The sequence below is a fragment of the Nanorana parkeri genome, unplaced genomic scaffold, assembly GCF_000935625.1.
Source record: "Nanorana parkeri isolate BGI_ZX_2015 unplaced genomic scaffold, ASM93562v1 scaffold1760, whole genome shotgun sequence".
Taxonomy (NCBI): domain Eukaryota; kingdom Metazoa; phylum Chordata; class Amphibia; order Anura; family Dicroglossidae; genus Nanorana; species Nanorana parkeri.
In genome coordinates this window covers 242,957-259,553 of record NW_017308028.1, presented here as the reverse complement: position 1 = coordinate 259,553, position 16,597 = coordinate 242,957, and the positions used below count along the sequence as shown (strand labels likewise).

General features: G+C 46.5%; 1 protein-coding gene across 1 annotated transcript in view; it reads left to right on the top strand.

Annotated features, from left to right (window-relative positions):
• The window catches only part of DRP2 (dystrophin related protein 2), a 46,833-nt gene that overhangs the window by 23,900 nt on the left and 6,336 nt on the right, over positions 1-16,597 (top strand). Inside the window, exons 12-16 of the mRNA XM_018571445.1 lie at positions 6,951-7,117; positions 11,765-11,876; positions 12,270-12,412; positions 14,601-14,666; positions 16,194-16,259. Of these exons, the coding sequence (XP_018426947.1) occupies positions 6,951-7,117; positions 11,765-11,876; positions 12,270-12,412; positions 14,601-14,666; positions 16,194-16,259 (554 nt within the window). The remainder of the gene's footprint in view (positions 1-6,950; positions 7,118-11,764; positions 11,877-12,269; positions 12,413-14,600; positions 14,667-16,193; positions 16,260-16,597) is intronic.

Here is a 16,597-nt window from a genome sequence, read left to right as displayed (position 1 = left end):
AAAAAGGCTCAAGGTCCATATTACAAAATTAAACTCTATGCAAATTTTAATTGTTTTACTTATTATAACTTAAAGGAGAACTATGGGGTCAGTGTTTTTCCCCATAGTTCTCCTAAGGGTAACGGGAGGACACAACCAATCGTCCTCCCGTCACCCAAAGCTCAGTATAGCGTGAGCTACGGCTCCCTGTATACTGAGACGCTGCAGCCGGGACGGATCAATACTGTCCGGATCCAACCAGCTGCGTGATTGACAGCTGGCTCTGCCTATCTAGAGGCAGAGCCAGCTGTACCCGTCCGCTCCGACAGTCAGCGCTGGAGGATCGGAGCGGGGAGGAATCCCTGCAGGGAGCCGTGAGTGACAGTCACGGCTCTCTGCAGGGTTAGATCGAGAAGTGAGCGAGCTAAGGTATGTGTTCCTCATCTATTGAGCCGACCTGTGACAGCTTCATTGTCACAGGTCGGCTAGAACTATGAGGCTGATGATTTTCACTCGCCTCATAGTTCTCCTTTAAAGTCCTACACCATAGAGCCATAGCTTGCATTGATGAGGGCCAAGGAGCCCAAAACAGCTGTATGCTGGAACTGAACCGAAGGGCTCAGGCGGCCGAAGGATCAGCCGAAGCTACGGCTGGATCCTTCAGCTCTGTAGTGAATGACCCCGTAGTGTTTCTGTCTGTGTTTTTCCCCATATTATATATAACAGACCTGCATACCGGCAACCGTTCAGTTTTAGAACCCGCTCGTATGTGTTGGCTCCTTTCATCTTCCGAGAGCTGCTGTGTTCATTTTCCAGAATCAGACGACATTTGAACGAGCAATTTTCTTTCAGATTTATTTTCGCAGGTAGCAAAGCCCGATGAGACGTGTGACCAGAAGCAACTAAGCCTTCTTCTGCATGAAGCCATCCAGATACCGAGGCAGCTGGGAGAAGTTGCGGCATTTGGGGGAAGCAATGTTGAACCCAGCGTTAGGAGCTGTTTCCGATTTGTAAGTAAGCACATTGCATCATTTCTATCTCCATATACACTATATGGCCAAACGTTTGTGCAGAAGTGACTATAACAGCTATATGGGCATGTTAGACATCTCATTTTAAAACCATGGGCATTAATAGAGTTGACCCCCCCCCCTTCTTTGGACAAATATCAGCCTTCACTCTTTTAAAGGATACTTTCCACAAGAGGGTGTCTGTGGGAATGTGTTCCCATTCATCCAAAAGACCATTTGTGAGGTCAGATACTGATGCTAGCCGAGAAGACCTGGTTTGGCTATATGCAGGGCTGGATTTCCCACAAGGCCAACCAAGGCCCGGCCTTGGGGCAGCAGGGAGTAGAGGGGCAGCAGGGGTGTGGAATTCCTATCTCCTGATGCCCGGGACATGCAGTTCCGGGTGCCGAGCGGGTAGTTGTTTTTTGTACATTTAGCCCTGCTTTGGGCTGTACAGCGGGGAAGCCGCCGCTTGTTTTGTGCAAGTGATTCTGGCGATGTGGCCGAGATCTTTTGTATGCAGCCTGCAGGTCTGCCATTCTACATGGGGGAGCAGGTAGGGGGGCGCATTGAGGAACCTGGCCTGGGGGCAGCAGAGAGAGTAAATCCGGCCCTGGTTATATGGGCTTGTTAGACATCCCATTTTAAAACCATGGACATTAAAAGAGTAGGCCCACCCTCCCTTTTCACAATATCAGCCTCCACTCTTTTGAGGAGGCTTTCCACAAGATTATGGAGTGTCCCCGGGGTAATACTGATGTTAGAAAAGACGACCTGGTTTGCCATTGGCATTCCATTTAATCTCGAAGGTGTTCGGTAGGGCTGAGGTCAGAGCTCTGCACAGGACACTTGAGTTCCTCAACACCAATTGCCTCAAACCACGTCCTTATGAAGTTGTCTTAGTGGCGCAGTCATCCTTGACCAGAAATGGGTTTTCCCCCAAAAGTTGGAAACTGTAGAAAGGTTGGGGAACCGTAGAATGTGCCGCAACATAAATCTATGCATTGCCAATGCCTCATCACATGCTGCTGAAACGTTCCTTCTCTTTGCCCCTCCTGTTGCTCCATTTGCCTACAAGAGCAACCTCCCATTTGCTTAAAACATGCATATGGCTCAGGACTCTCTCCCACCTAACGAGGAATCTCTGGTGCTTGAGTCGAAGATGTTCCCCATACCTGCCGCCATCCCTCTTCATTCCAGGTAAATGTAAGTACCTTTGGGATTAAATGGAATGCCAACTGCAAACCAGGTCGTCTTGTCTAACATCAGTATCAGTATTACCCCAGGGATACTCCATAATTGTGTGGAAAGCCTCCTCAAAAAAGTGGAGGCTGATAATGTGTAAAGGGAGGGTGGATCTTCTCTGTTAATGCCCATGGTTATAAAATGGGATGTCTAACGAGCCCATATAGCCAAACCAGGTCTTCTCGTCTAACATCAGTATCTGACCTCACAAATGGTCTTTTGGCTGAATGGGAACAAATTCCCACAGACACCCGCTTGTGCAAAGTCTTCCCAGAAGAGTGGAGGCTGTTAAAGGGGGCCAACTCCATATGAATGCCCATGGTCTGTCTATCCTTCCTATTCTATATATTCTACTGTATTGTCTTCTTTAACCATCTAGGGGTAGTAAACTAGACTTCTATGGACAGTTGCCCCTCTGTGTTTGGCAAAGTATGTAGCCCTGATTTACATGGTGTGTATAAAGCAGCCTTCACCTAAACTAAGCGGCTTAAAGTGATATTAAAGTCTATTTTTTTTCTCCTTTAAGGAGACCCTCCTTTGCTGGAGGCTGTTGCTCTTTTTCTTTAAAAGTTTCTAATTCCTCATTTTCTAGTGGCTTCCCGCAGCGCTTTTCCCCCCACCCCCTGCATGGGTGCCTCCATCGTTCTAGTGGAGGTGCTCGTGCCCGCTTGTTTCCGCAGTGGCTGTGTGCGTCCATAGACACACACAGCCCTGTGGCAGACCACGCCCCTTCCCTCTTTGATTGATGGCAGAAGGAGCCCATGGCTCCTCTGCCATCAGTATCCTCCCCCCGCAAACCCGGAAGTTTGGGGAACGGATCGATTCGGACCGGCGGCGGGGACGAGCGCAGCTGACAGGTAAGTGTGGGGGGGACTGGGGTAGAAAAAAGGTGCTGGGCCGTTTTTTACCCTAATGCAGAAAATGCATTAAGGTAAAAAACGCCCGGACCTTAATGCTACTTTAACGTGTAACATACAAGTTAAGACTTATGAATAGTCCTTTACGTGCTAGAATACTTGACCACCCCAGCAAGAGGTATTTCCCTAAAGCAGCCCCCCGTCCTTGCATGTCATAGCCCTCTCCTCTTCTGGGAATGTCTCCTAACACACCGTGCTGGTCAAGCTCCTCCACCACTCCCCTCACCTTCCTACCCTGTTTCCCCAAAAATAAGACCTACCCTGAAAATAAGACTTAGTACTATTTTTGGGAATTGCTCAAATATAAGACCTACCCCTAAAATAAGACCTAGTTGTGACCATTCCCAGGGCCGGCGGTGGCATAAGGGGGAATTTGAAGAGCCGCGGGAGAGAATCAGCGGTGCCAACGAAGCCGGCGCTAGAGGAAGCGAGGCGGCACCGGAGGGAGCAGAGCCGCATAAGCCGATGCCTCCTCTATAGCGCCGCCTCCTGTCACAGGCGGAGTGATACCAAATGCGCTCCGCCTGTGAGGAATCCATAGTGAAAGCGCGCTTCGCCCATTCTGGCCAGCGATTGGTCAGCAAATTGCTCTTGGAAAGGTACGGCACCCTGATTGCCCTGATCACCCTATTTTTAACTTTGCCATTTCGGATTATTTCATTTGGATTTGTGTTAACTTTGGACTGTTGTACATAAAAAAAAAATAAGACCTACCCCAAAAATAAGACCTACCCCGAAAATAAGACCTACCCCGAAAATAAGACCTACCCCGAAAATAAGACCTAGTGTGTTTTTTTGAGCCAAGATAGTGTCTTATTTTCGGGGAAACATGGTATATAACCTTTTGTGTAGCTGCCGGTGGAAGGAGTAAAGGGGAATACCATAGAGTGTCACTCTAGTCCGCTGGGGTTGCTGACATCGTATCCAAGATGGCGGCACCCAGCAGCAGTACCTCTTATATAGGTAAGTAACATAAATTGTATTAAACACACAAAAAATATTATATTTTTGTTGAAAATGAACGGTCCGGCAACTCTCTTTAAGGGAATGGGATGTTTAGATCGCTCTGAGGTCACCAAAAATGTTGAAGATCAGTTCTTTCTTTATTGTACGTTGGAAACCTATTTGTGATTTGTAGAAAGCACCAATTTTTTTATTTTTTTTTTTGTACATTTTTGCCAAAGAGAAGGAAAGAGACACAAATTGCTCGACAAGCTGTGCAGGGTCCGTCTATTTCCTCGTATCTAACAACTGTCAAACCAATTGTGCGAGTTGTGGCTCTTGGTGAGACAGTTCTCTCCGATCCTCACGATGCACGGCTGTTTATATAAACTAACAGCAGAGAAACGTATTCGTGTTACAATCGCACGGTAACCTTGAAGGCTGCCGCCCGGCGTGGCATGTAACCACGGTCTTATTATTTGGGCTTATTTTACTCACAGCGAGCTTCTTTCTGACATGAATGCATGCTGTTAGGTCTGAGTTGCCATGGAGACTCCACGGAGATGCTATGTTGTGTATAATTCTCTTTTTCTCTTTAGCACAGGCTAGCTCATCCTGATACCCAACATTTCTCAACCTTTTAACCTGGGAGGAGCCCTAGAAATGATTTTCAGTTCTTGGGCCACCCCATGCTAAATTAAATTCATTGGGTATCATTGGGAAGAATGTTCCTTACATTGGGGGTCAGTGGGAAGAATGCTCCTTACATTGGGGGTCAGTGAGAAGAATGTTCCTTACATTGGTGGTCAGTGGGAAGAATGTTCCTTACATTGGTGGTCAGAGGGAAGAATGTTCCTTACATTGGGGGTCAGTGGGAAGAATGTTCCTTACATTGGGGGTCAGTGGGAAGAATGCTCCTTACATTGGTGGTCAGAGGGAAGAATGCTCCTTACATTGGTGGTCAGAGGGAAGAATGCTCCTTACATTGGTGGTCAGAGGGAAGAATGCTCCTTACATTGGTGGTCAGAGGGAAGAATGCTCCTTACATTGGTGGTCAGAGGGAAGAATGCTCCTTACATTGGTGGTCAGTGAGATGAATGTCCCTTATATTGGGGGTCAGTGAGATGAATGCTCCTTACATTGGTGATCAGTGAGAAGAATGCTCCTTACATTAGTGGTCAGTGAGAAGAATGATCCTTACATTGGGGGTCAGTGAGATGAATGCTCCTTACATTGGGGGTCAGTGAGAAGAATGATCCTTACATTGGTGGTCAGTGAGATGAATGCTCCTTACATTGGTGGTCAGTGCTAAGAATACCCCTCTTACAATGGTAGTCAGAATGCCACCCTTACAGACAGCTAAACAGATCATTGGTGTCCTGCAGCTGGCTCTACAAAGTGGCATTGGCCCCTGAACTATGTAGACACCATCAGATGGGAGGTCAATTAACTACAGCTCAAGAGACCCCAAGCAACCTCTGGTGAAAACCTATATTGCCTTAAAGTGTATATATAGCAAAACCGTTTTTTATCTTGGATTGGGGAAAGGGGTAGATAAAGGAAACAGAACTGCGACTTTAAAGTGGCCAAGGGGGGTATAAAAGGCAAAGTGGAAGCTGGAGTTGGAGGTGATAAAAGGAAGGACAGCTGAACAGGAACAATTGGGACCGAGTGCATAATTAACTATGTGCCTGGGTAAAAAGGAAAGGGCGGGGGGTGGGGGGGCAAGGCATGAGATGATCAAAGTCTGGGGGCAACTGATTGTGGACCAGAGGGGCATAGAGATGCACAGCAAGAGGGGAAGGGGGAGACAAAGCAGCACAGTAGCATACTGTGATTGTGGACCTTTTTAATACAATATTTAGAATGGAAGGCGAGAATGGGCCGGGGAGGCAGAGGAGATGACGTAGTGCTCTACATGCTGAGGCAGCCATTGTGGACATTGCTCAGAGACAGCATACCACAGAAACTACCGCATTGAGGAAGTTTGTGGACAGGTGCAGACATGCTGTGGAAAAAAGGGACTGTGTGAGGGGAGCTGCCACACAACATTGTGTGGACAGCAGGGCGAGACCTGTGTGAGAAGCTCCTGTAAATAGTTTCGGGAGCTGCGGAAGGGGCTAGCATTAATAGTGTGGGAAGATTATGGGGGACGCACTGATGTGGATACTGGCAGTGGAGGCATCTACACAATTGCCATGGTGGTGAAAAGATCTATAGTATTGCCTTGGTGATGGAGGGATCTGCAGAATTGCTATGGTGGTGGAGGGATCTGCAGAATTGCTATGGTGGAGGAGGGATCTGCACAATTGCTATGGTGGTGGAAGGATCTGCACAATTGCTATGGTGGTGGAAGGATCTGCACAATTGCTATGGGGATGGAGGGATCTGCACAATTGCTATGGTGGTGGAGGGATCTGCACAATTGCTATAGTGGAGGAAGGATCTGCACAATTGCTATGGGGATGGAGGGATCTGCACAATTGCTATGGCGGTGGAGGGATCTAAAGAATAGCTATAGTGATGGAGGAATTTTCCCTGTTGCCATTGTGATGGAGGAATCAGCCTCTATATGACAGTGACAAAAGGGGTTGTTAATAGTCCCTTGGTTATAGTGACGGAGTGATCTGCTCTGTTACCATAGTGATAAAGAAAACTGTGCTGTTGCCATGGTAAAAGATGGATGACCATTTGGCAAAGGTTGAATCGGTATGTGATGGCCACACTCACAATACAGTTTCATTTGCTTGATCAGCTAATACATTGTAATAGTTATCACTTTGCATATTCCACATACTCCGGCCTACAGTGCAGAAAGAAGAATCTATTTGTGTTTTGTTTTGTTTTTATTTGATAGACCGGTGGTGCAACCATATTGGAGTTACCCCAGTTCCTGGAGTGGGGATGTCTAGAGCCACAGTCATTGGTTTGGCTTCCAGTTTTACATCGTGTGACGTTGGCTGAGGCAGTTAAGCACCAGACGAAGTGTTCAGTCTGCAAACAGTGTCCTATAAAGGGTTTTAGGTAGGTATGTGTTTCGAATGTAATGTAATTTCTTATAAGGTTAAGTAACATTTTAGGTACAAATGCTTATACAGTTCAAAGTCACATGAGTGCTAATCATCTTATTCTATTGCATTTGAAGTATCAGTTACATGAAGGAAAGTTTCAATGCTAACAAGGGATAGGAGACGTTTTATACTATAGGGGCAAAAGTATCCCCTCCAAGTGGTCCAAGTCCTTCCAATGAAAGGTTCTCTTAATTCTACAGCATACAAAGATGTTTTGGACAATTGTGTGTCTCCAACCTTTTGGCAACAGTTTGTGCACAAATCCAGCTCCATAAGGGCATGGTTTGACCAGCTTGGTGTAGAGGAACTCAAGTGGCCTGTACAGAGCCCTGACCTCAAGCCTACTAATCACCTTTGGGATGAATTGGAAGGTTGATGGTGAGCCAGGTCTTCTCATCCAACATCAGTACCTGACCTCACAAACGGGTACATATTCCCATGTGCACCCTCCAGAATCTCCATACATACAAAGTCAGCTCCATAAAGACATGGTTTGACCAGTTAGGTGTTGAGGAACTCGAGTGGCCTTCACAGAGCCCTGACCTTAACCCTACTGATCACCTTTGGAATGACAATTGTAAGCCAGGTCTTCTCATCCAACATCAAGTGGGTACAAAATGCCACACACACCCTCTAGAATCTCCATACAAACAAAGCCAGCTCCATAAAGACATGGTTTGACCAGTTTGGTGTTGAGGAACTCCAGTGGCCTTCACAGAGCCCTGACCTCAACCCTACTGATCACCTTTGGAATGACAATTGTAAGCCAGGTCTTCTCATCCAACATCAACGGGGTACAAATTCCCACACGCACCCTCCAGAATCTCCATACATACAAAGCCAGCTCCATAAAGACATGGTTTGACCACTTTGTTGTTGAGGAACTCAAGTGGCCTTCACAGAGCCCTGACCTCAACCCTACTGATCACCTTTTGGAGGACTCATTGGAATTCTGATTACTTTAGTTTACTCTGAAGAGTGGCGGCTGCCATAGCTACACGAGGGGCAACTTAATTTTAATGCACGTGGTTTTGGAGTAAAACCCCCAACAAGCTCATATAGGTATGATAGTCAGGTGTCCACAAACTTTTGCCCATATAATGTATTTTTAGCCTCCAAAGATGAAGCAAGTTGCTTTTTCAAGACTTCAATGCACCCGTCCTCCCTCTTACTTGTTGGCATGCCAACACTTTTTTGTATTTTATTTAGGTCAGTTCATATCATTTCCCCGAGCTGCAGTCATCTTGAGTAGATCATAATGTACTTCATCTTTTGCCATTTATCCATTACAATCCATTACAGTTACTATGACCACCAATCAGCGCCATGTGTGTGGTACGCTTTTCGCCCACAAGATACCACCCCCACCATGAACCATGCTGGGTGAAGTGTGACGTCCGCGGACAGGCAATCAAAAACAATTCTAACTAGATGTTGGATTTTGGATGTCATTCAGATTTAAGCTATGCCAGGCTCAAGGTTAATTGACACAAATGTTGCAGCCAAATAACAAAATTTTTTAGGTAGGATACAAAGGCAGATCACTGTCCTCCGGAACATTAAAAATGTATTAGTAAAAAATAATTTATAATAATTCTAAAAAAGTCCTACAAAAAAAATAATAATTTACATATAGCACTAAATTCTACCACCATAAACACCCATTGTGCCATAAAAACCATAGAAACCACTTGATACACTGATATAGATATATCGTTACCCATAAAGCCTGTTTCTGATGGTACCTACCTGACATTGTGTCCATTAGATGATCTTCTTTAACATCTGTTCCTTCTGGGTGCTTCTGCACCATATTATTTTCGGAGTCCTACAACCTACACCCAGCAACTCACCAACACCAGATCTCTTCTGAGTCCCGGACAATCATAAGAATCAAATGCAACCAGAGAGCAGACCTGAAGGTCTGCATGGAGACAGATGCATTCTCTACAAGCTCCATTTCAGGTTGCAGACACTCAAAGGAGTTCTAGCAACCTCTACAGAAATGAAACATGACAACTTAACTTCTCCATCTATTGCTCCTACGATACTGAACCACTGATGTACTACTCTATAAATGTTCACCCAAATCCTCATTTCTTCTCCCAGATTTTTTTCAGAGAAGACACAGAACTCCTAAACTGCTTTTTTAGCAGTTTGCTTTGCAGGAGTCAACCGTCATTCCCTACACTAGCCAACTGGTTGCTAAAGGTTCCTGGTCCATCCAGTCCACCAACTGTCTCACTTTTTAGCAATATGTTCTGCGATACTTTCATCAGACAGTTGACTATATCTGGGGCTGGTTCTTTCATCAGACAGCTGACTATATCTGGGGCTAGTTCTTTGATCAGGCAGTTGACCAAAACACGGGCTGGTTCTTTCATCAGGCAGTTGACTATATCTGGGGCTGGTTCTTTCATCAAGCAGTTGACTATATCTGGAGCTGGTTCTTTCATCAAGCAGTTGACTATATCTGGGGCTGGTTCTTTCACCAGGCAGTTGACTATATCTGGGGCTGGTTCTTTCACCAGGCAGTTGACTATATATGGAGTTGGTTGTTTCATCAGGCAGTTGACTATATCTGGGGCTGGTTCTTTCATCAGGCAGTTGACTATATATGGAGTTGGTTGTTTCATCAGGCAGTTGACTATATATGGAGTTGGTTCTTTCATTAGGCAGTTGACTATATCTGGAGCTGGTTCTTTCATCAGACAGTTGACTATATATGGAGTTGGTTGTTTCATCAGGCAGTACCCTATATATGGGGCTGGTTCTTTCATCAGGCAGTTGACTATATATGGAGTTGGTTCTTTCATCAGGCAGTTGACTATATATGGAGTTGGTTCTTTCATCTGGCAGTTGACTATATCTGGTGTTGGTTCTTTCATCAGACAGTTGACTATATCTGGGGCTGGTTACTTCATCAGGCAGTTGACTATATCTCAGGCTGGTTCTTTCATCAGGCAGTTGACTATATCTGGGGCTGGTTCTTTCACCAGACAGTTGCCTATATCTCAGGCTGGTTCTTTCATCAGGCAGTTGACTATATCTGGAGCTGGTTCTTTCACCAGACAGTTGACTATATCTGGGGCTGGTTCTTTCACCAGACAGTTGCCTATATCTCAGGCTGGTTCTTACATCAGGCAGTTGACTATATCTGGGGCTGGTTCTTTCACCAGACAGTTGCCTATATCTCAGGCTGGTTCTTTCATCAGGCAGTTCACTATATCTGGAGCTGGTTCTTTCACCAGACAGTTGACTATATCTGGGGCTGGTTCTTTCATCAGGCAGTTGACTATATCTGGGACTGGTTCTTTCACCAGACAGTTGCCTATATCTCAGGCTGGTTCTTTCATCAGGCAGTTGCCTATATCTCAGGCTGGTTCTTTCACTAGGCAGTTGATTGTATGCGGGGCTGGTTGTTTCTAAATGGCAAACAGAAGAACACAACAACAACAACAAAAAGATGACATGCTTTCAGAAGATGAAGATCTTTGCAGCAGCACAGAAAAGTGTAAATACAAGGCATAAAATAACTGACATAACGGACAATGGAGTTTGCTGTCATGTGACCACACAACGTGAGACGGAATAGTGTACGCTTGTCAGAGGAATGGAAAAGGTTAAAACAACATGCTGATTTCATCTTAAAAGGTTCATTCAGTGCAAACAATGAAGCAGAAAATAGAAGCGCTTTTCCTATTATGAGGAGGGAAAGGAAGGCGCATTCATAACACAAAGGGACATATGTCTGCCAAGGACAACGCACAGCGCAATGCTTGTTACAGAAGATATGTAATCCCTGAAAACCCAACACATCTGTACAACATATTACATCTACGAAAGTGTAACTAAAGCCGAGGAATAGTTCGGAATATGACTGAAATGATCATTCGGAGATTGTGCTGATACTTCGCTAGTTTGTGTCCTCCCGTTAACCTAAGGAGAACTAGGGGGAAAAGTCCTGACCCCATAGTTCTCCTTTAAAGGAACGTTTTTGAAACAAACCCTCCCAATGGAGCAGCAAAAAGCTGTACTTGTACCCCTACTCATTGACTAAAGGGTTCAATCAAATTGTAAAAATCCTTTAATTAAAAAAAAAAACCAAAAGACACGTTTTTGGCAGGTCTATTTGAATATTAAAAAAATGGATCCACAGACGTAATCCAGCGTCAATCACGACGTCCAGCGTTGTCCACGACGACGACTCGACAAAATTAAAAATGAAAACAATAAATAGAAAAAATATTTTTTTTTAAAACACAACGCCCGCCGTCCGTCCGCTCGCGATGAACTCCCGCCACAGAACGGCATTTTGACAGAATTTGGCAGCATATAAACAATTGGGCGGAGCGAGCGGTGACAGCTAGCTCCGCCCAACTATTTACAGTTGTACGGCATCTGGCAGGTGACCCATGATTGGGCAGAGTCATCATGACTTTTCCCAAACACGGCTCTTGCAGAGTACTGGGCCCTGATTGGGCAAAGTCGTGCACCTGACCCGTGCTGTACAGTAAACTGTCCTCCTTAGATCTTCACATTCAGACTCTAGAGACCGACATCAACTTGTTTTCAATCCGTTTACCTTTTCTTTTCCCAGGTACCGCAGCCTGAAACAATTCGGCGTGGACATCTGCCAGACCTGTTTCCTTACCGGACAAGCGAGCAAAGGAAGCAAGCTTCATTATCCGATCATGGAATATTACACAACGGTATTCCGTGGTTATAAATTCAATCCTGACTTCCACGTCATTGACCTGGAGCAAGCAGGCCCGGATTCGGGGGGCGGCAGTGAGCAGAGGGGCGGCAGTGGGGTGGAATCCCCTGACGCCCGGAACATAGAGTTCTGGGCGCCGGGCGGTATGTTACGCTTTCTACATTTAGTCCTGCTTTGGGAAGGCGGGACTACATGTAGTGTGGGTGCGCATTGTGGAACCTGGTCTTGGGGCAGCAGGGAGAGTAAATCCGGCCCTGGGAGCAAGTATGTAGACTTCATCGGATGCATGTTTGTTCCGGGCCAGTAAACTAACCCTGCGACGTTCATCTCTTGCCCATCGATGATATCTTTCCATCTGTTACTATGACAGCATTACGTTTTTTTGCAGACAACCTCGGGGGAGAAGATGAGGGATTTTGCTACCACCCTCAAAAATAAATTCAGGACGCGTCAGTATTTCAGTCGCCATCCGCTGCGGGGCTACCTCCCTGTGCAGTCGATGCTCGAGGCGGAAGTCAATGAAGCCGACACGTAAGGGACATGGACGATATGGTTTGCTATGTATCTATGGTGAGGGACTGGCTGGCAGGATTGTGGACGGTGTATGGGGGTCACCTAGGTTTCTCGCCTGCAGATGGCGCGGGGTTCCGGGGTTACCGACTGCATGCTTACTGGGAAGGGATGGAGTTGGCAGAAAGGCTTGGAGGTGTGGCCTCTGCATCATCTCCCGCCCAGCATCCTGCTCAGCTCCTAGCAACCAGTGATGTCGCGACGTCAGCCAGAGCATCCTCGGTTGCTAAGAGTTGGGCGGGGGGGAGATGTGTATGGCCTTTACACATCTCCCCACCTGTCTCTTAGGCTGGGTTCACACCTGGGCAGCGCCGATCGAAGCGCTGAGAAACGCTCAAGAAATGAAATCCTATTAATTGCTATGGGCATGGTCCCCACCTGGGCGTATTTCAGAGCGCTTTGTCGTGCTGAAAAACGCCCTATGGCCGAAATAGTACTTGAGCTTGTTTGGGGCGGATTTCAGCGCGTATCCATTGGACCCAGCCTTATAGATTTCGTAAACGCGCATTACATGGACCGCACATCGCGGTAAAAACCGTGCATATTACGAACGCCCCGGTGTGAACCCAGCCTTAGCAACCTGGTACACTGTGGCCAGAAAGGGGGCGGCGAGCACTCTGCAAAACATTGTGCAGCAGATTGGCCATGTCCCTGTGCCTGCCACTCCCCCCACAAGACCAATAGAGCTGCTGCCCAAGGCAACAGCTTCAGGCTGCCTCATAATAGGGATGGTGCTGCTCAGCTCTTAAGTCCTGTTCTGGTTCTGGAGCAGAATGACTTTGTAGATCTCTAGGTAAGATAAAGTCTCCATTCCTAGGTCCATATCTTACCTGGTGGCCGGACCTCCTTATTAGTCTCAGCTGTCCACAGGCATTTATATATGTGAGCTGACTGATGCTCGGGTCTCTCTCTCTCTCTGCGGCTAGGTGAAAAGGCTGAGTGCTGACAGAACACTAAAAAGGTATAAGTGCTGCCCGTTTGTTTTGGGGAACCCATTAAGGGGATCCTTGTAAGTCAAGAGCTACCTAGAGTTTGGTTAGTTTGGTCAGTGGCTCATATGAGCCGATTTATTTTTGCTGTATGCTATGGACCGGCTTTACAAAGCCCTCCTGCATTGAACTGTGTGCGTGTCCTGCCTTGCTGAAGAAAAATGCAGGACAAGCCCCCCTGCTTGGACTGTTCCTGTGTCACTACCTTTTTTTGGGGGGGGGGACAATTATGGAGGCTCAGCATCACACATGAGCATTACCTGAGGAAGCCCTCTCCTACAGACTGACACCCACCCATGGAGGCATTTTAATATTTGCATAACTCCTCCCAAGAGCCAGCCCACTGCTTTCATCAGGGCTGGGCGCTCTTTAGAGAAGTACTGAGGCGGGGTACTGTGGCCCTTCCCCCCAGCTATGATCTGCCTCCAAAGACCCGGTGATGACATTACTAGGACTAAAATAAGATATGTAATTAAAAGGCAAAGCTTAGTGGGGGGAGGGGAGAAGAGGAACCAGGGAGGGCAAAATATTAACAGATTAACTTTTAGCTTTAAAGGAGAACTATGAGGCGAGTGAAAATCACTCCTCCTCATAGTTCGAGCCGACGTGTGACAATGAAACTGTCACAGGTCGGCTCAATAGATCGGGAAGTGAGCAAACACATACCGTCGCTCGCTCACTTCTCGATCCTGTCCCTGCAGAGAGCCGTGACTGTCACTCACGGCTCCCTGAGGGCTTCCCCCTCCCCTCCCCTGTCCGATCCTCCAGCGCTGACTGGCGGAACGGACAGGGGAGGGGGCGGGTACAGCTGGCTCTGCCTCTAGATAGGCAGAGCCAGCTGTCACTCACGTAGCTGGGTGGATCCAGACAGTAATGTCTGGATAGGTCCCTGCTGCGGCGGTCTCGGTATACCGCGAGCTGATGCTCCCTATATACTGAGCTTTGGGTGACGGGAGGACGCTAGTTTGTGTCCTCCCGTTACCCTTAGGAGAACTATGGGGAAAAGCCCTGACCCCAAAGTTCTCCTTTAAGACAATGCCCACTGTTCACCATGGCCACCAATCACCATTGTGACCATCTACAACGGTTGCAATTTACTGTAGATGTTAGCTTGATGTTTTTTCATGTAATGTACTAACTGTCCCATTCATTTCTGGCAGGTCCTTGTCCTCTCCAATGCTTCCACATGCTGATACACACTCAAGGATAGAACACTTTGCTAGCAGGTCTGTATCAGTCTCTCGAACAATGTCTGTAGAGTTCTTGTGGGGGTTGGTTTAGTGTATACGAGAGCCCAGGAGGGCTTATGACTTACACGACGATACACAGAAATGAATCGGTGTACTAGAGGTATAGTTTGGACTTGCCAGACTTCGAAGCATGTGAAGTATAACAAGCGCGATAAGGTCAAGACGTGGCCTCCATCTTGAATGGAATAAGCTGCAGCTCACCGGGATTGAAAATTGGAAAGAGGCCAGTATGAGCTTTGTGGGGTAGTAGTCCCCAGGTCCGGGAAGATGGTAGTCACGATGCTCTTTCACTGTGCCATTGTTGAGGTTGGTAAGGGAATCAGAGTGTGTGGAGAAACATGAAGCTTGCCTTTAAGTCCAATTGGATGAAACTCGTAGGACAGAGTCCTGGGTCCCTGACCTCAGGTGCTGCACCTTACACGGGCTGATGACATTCCTAATCTCTATCTCTATTGGTTGGAGTATCTCTGTAGGTTGGAGTATCTCTATAGGTTGGACTTATCTCTATAGGTTGGAGGATCTCTATAAGTTGGAGTATCTCTATAGGTTGAACTTGACGGACTTGTGTCTTTTTTAACCTGACTAGCTATGTAACTATGTAATTCTTATTTTTGTTATGATTTTATTTAGGGATGCACCGATACCAGTTCAGATATCAGTGCCGATACTTGGCCTTTTCATGAGAACTACCAGGGTTGCAGCGGTCGCAGCTGGGACGGGGCTCTGGCACTCCACCACTGTCCTGAAATCATTAGTCTGTATTGTTTTAGAAAAGCTGTCACATGACAATAAACAAAAATGTATCAGTACTCGTACTCGCAAAACTGGTATCTGTGCATCACTTATATATATCTATAAAAACAAAATCGTACATTATACAGAGATGTACAAATCCTGGGAGCTCCGCGTGCTCCTTACAAATGACTGCGGCCTCCTAACTTTTGAATGTTTCTCTAGTCTAGTCCTGGAAATGTATCTGTACTTGTACCGAGCACTGTACTTGGTATCGGTGCATCCCTAGTTTTATTCATTGGTTTTAATAAAAGTGTAACTGAAACGTGCATTACCCAAGTTTCTTCCTTGCATGATACCATATCCTACCGGCACAATAGTGGCATAGTGGTCGGATATGCCTTATCAGGGTTAGTCAGGTGGGGGGAATGGATGGAATCCGAGTGCACCGTACGAAGGAACTGGCCTAGCACTGCCAAGAGGAGAGGACTATGACGTGCAAAGACAGAGGAGGCTGTGCTAAGGAATCAACCGGTCTGAATTTCCAGCAAGTGTTCAACGGTACATAGCAAGTGAACGAATAGTTTATGGAAAGGAACCATGTCAAATGCTTACATTTGTTAGCGCTTACTGGCTTTTTTTAAGTTGGTGACAGGGCCTCTTTAGCCATGAAGCAATGACACTCTGCACTTTGACTGATGTCTCAGCCCAGTAGGACCTGGGCATGTTTGGTATTACAGTGACACAACGTTTCCTTTGCTTTCCTTCCAGACTTGCTGAAATGGAAAATCAGAGCGGCTCCTTCTTCGCCGATAGCCTTTCCCCTGACGACAGCATGTGAGTTTCCCCCATTTCCGCTGATTTCTTTGTATCTTTTTGATATTATGATCTCTTTTGTCTATTGTACGAGCGTATAAATGGATCCCGATAAAGAAAAACGTCAATTAAAGGTCAGAAGAGGTGTACGAAATGATAAAGATTAACCGCAAGGTTTGTCCTATTGGCCAATTGGGATGTGAAAGAGTCGGGATGGGTGATCCAACTTCCGGGACAGGCAGCTTCTACATTCCAGAGGATTTCCATCCTCTCCTTGGTTTGTGGTGTCAAATTGCTGGATTGCGAATTGAAGAGCCACACTCCATTTAATAGTCTTTATCCAATGTAGGGTTGGGGGG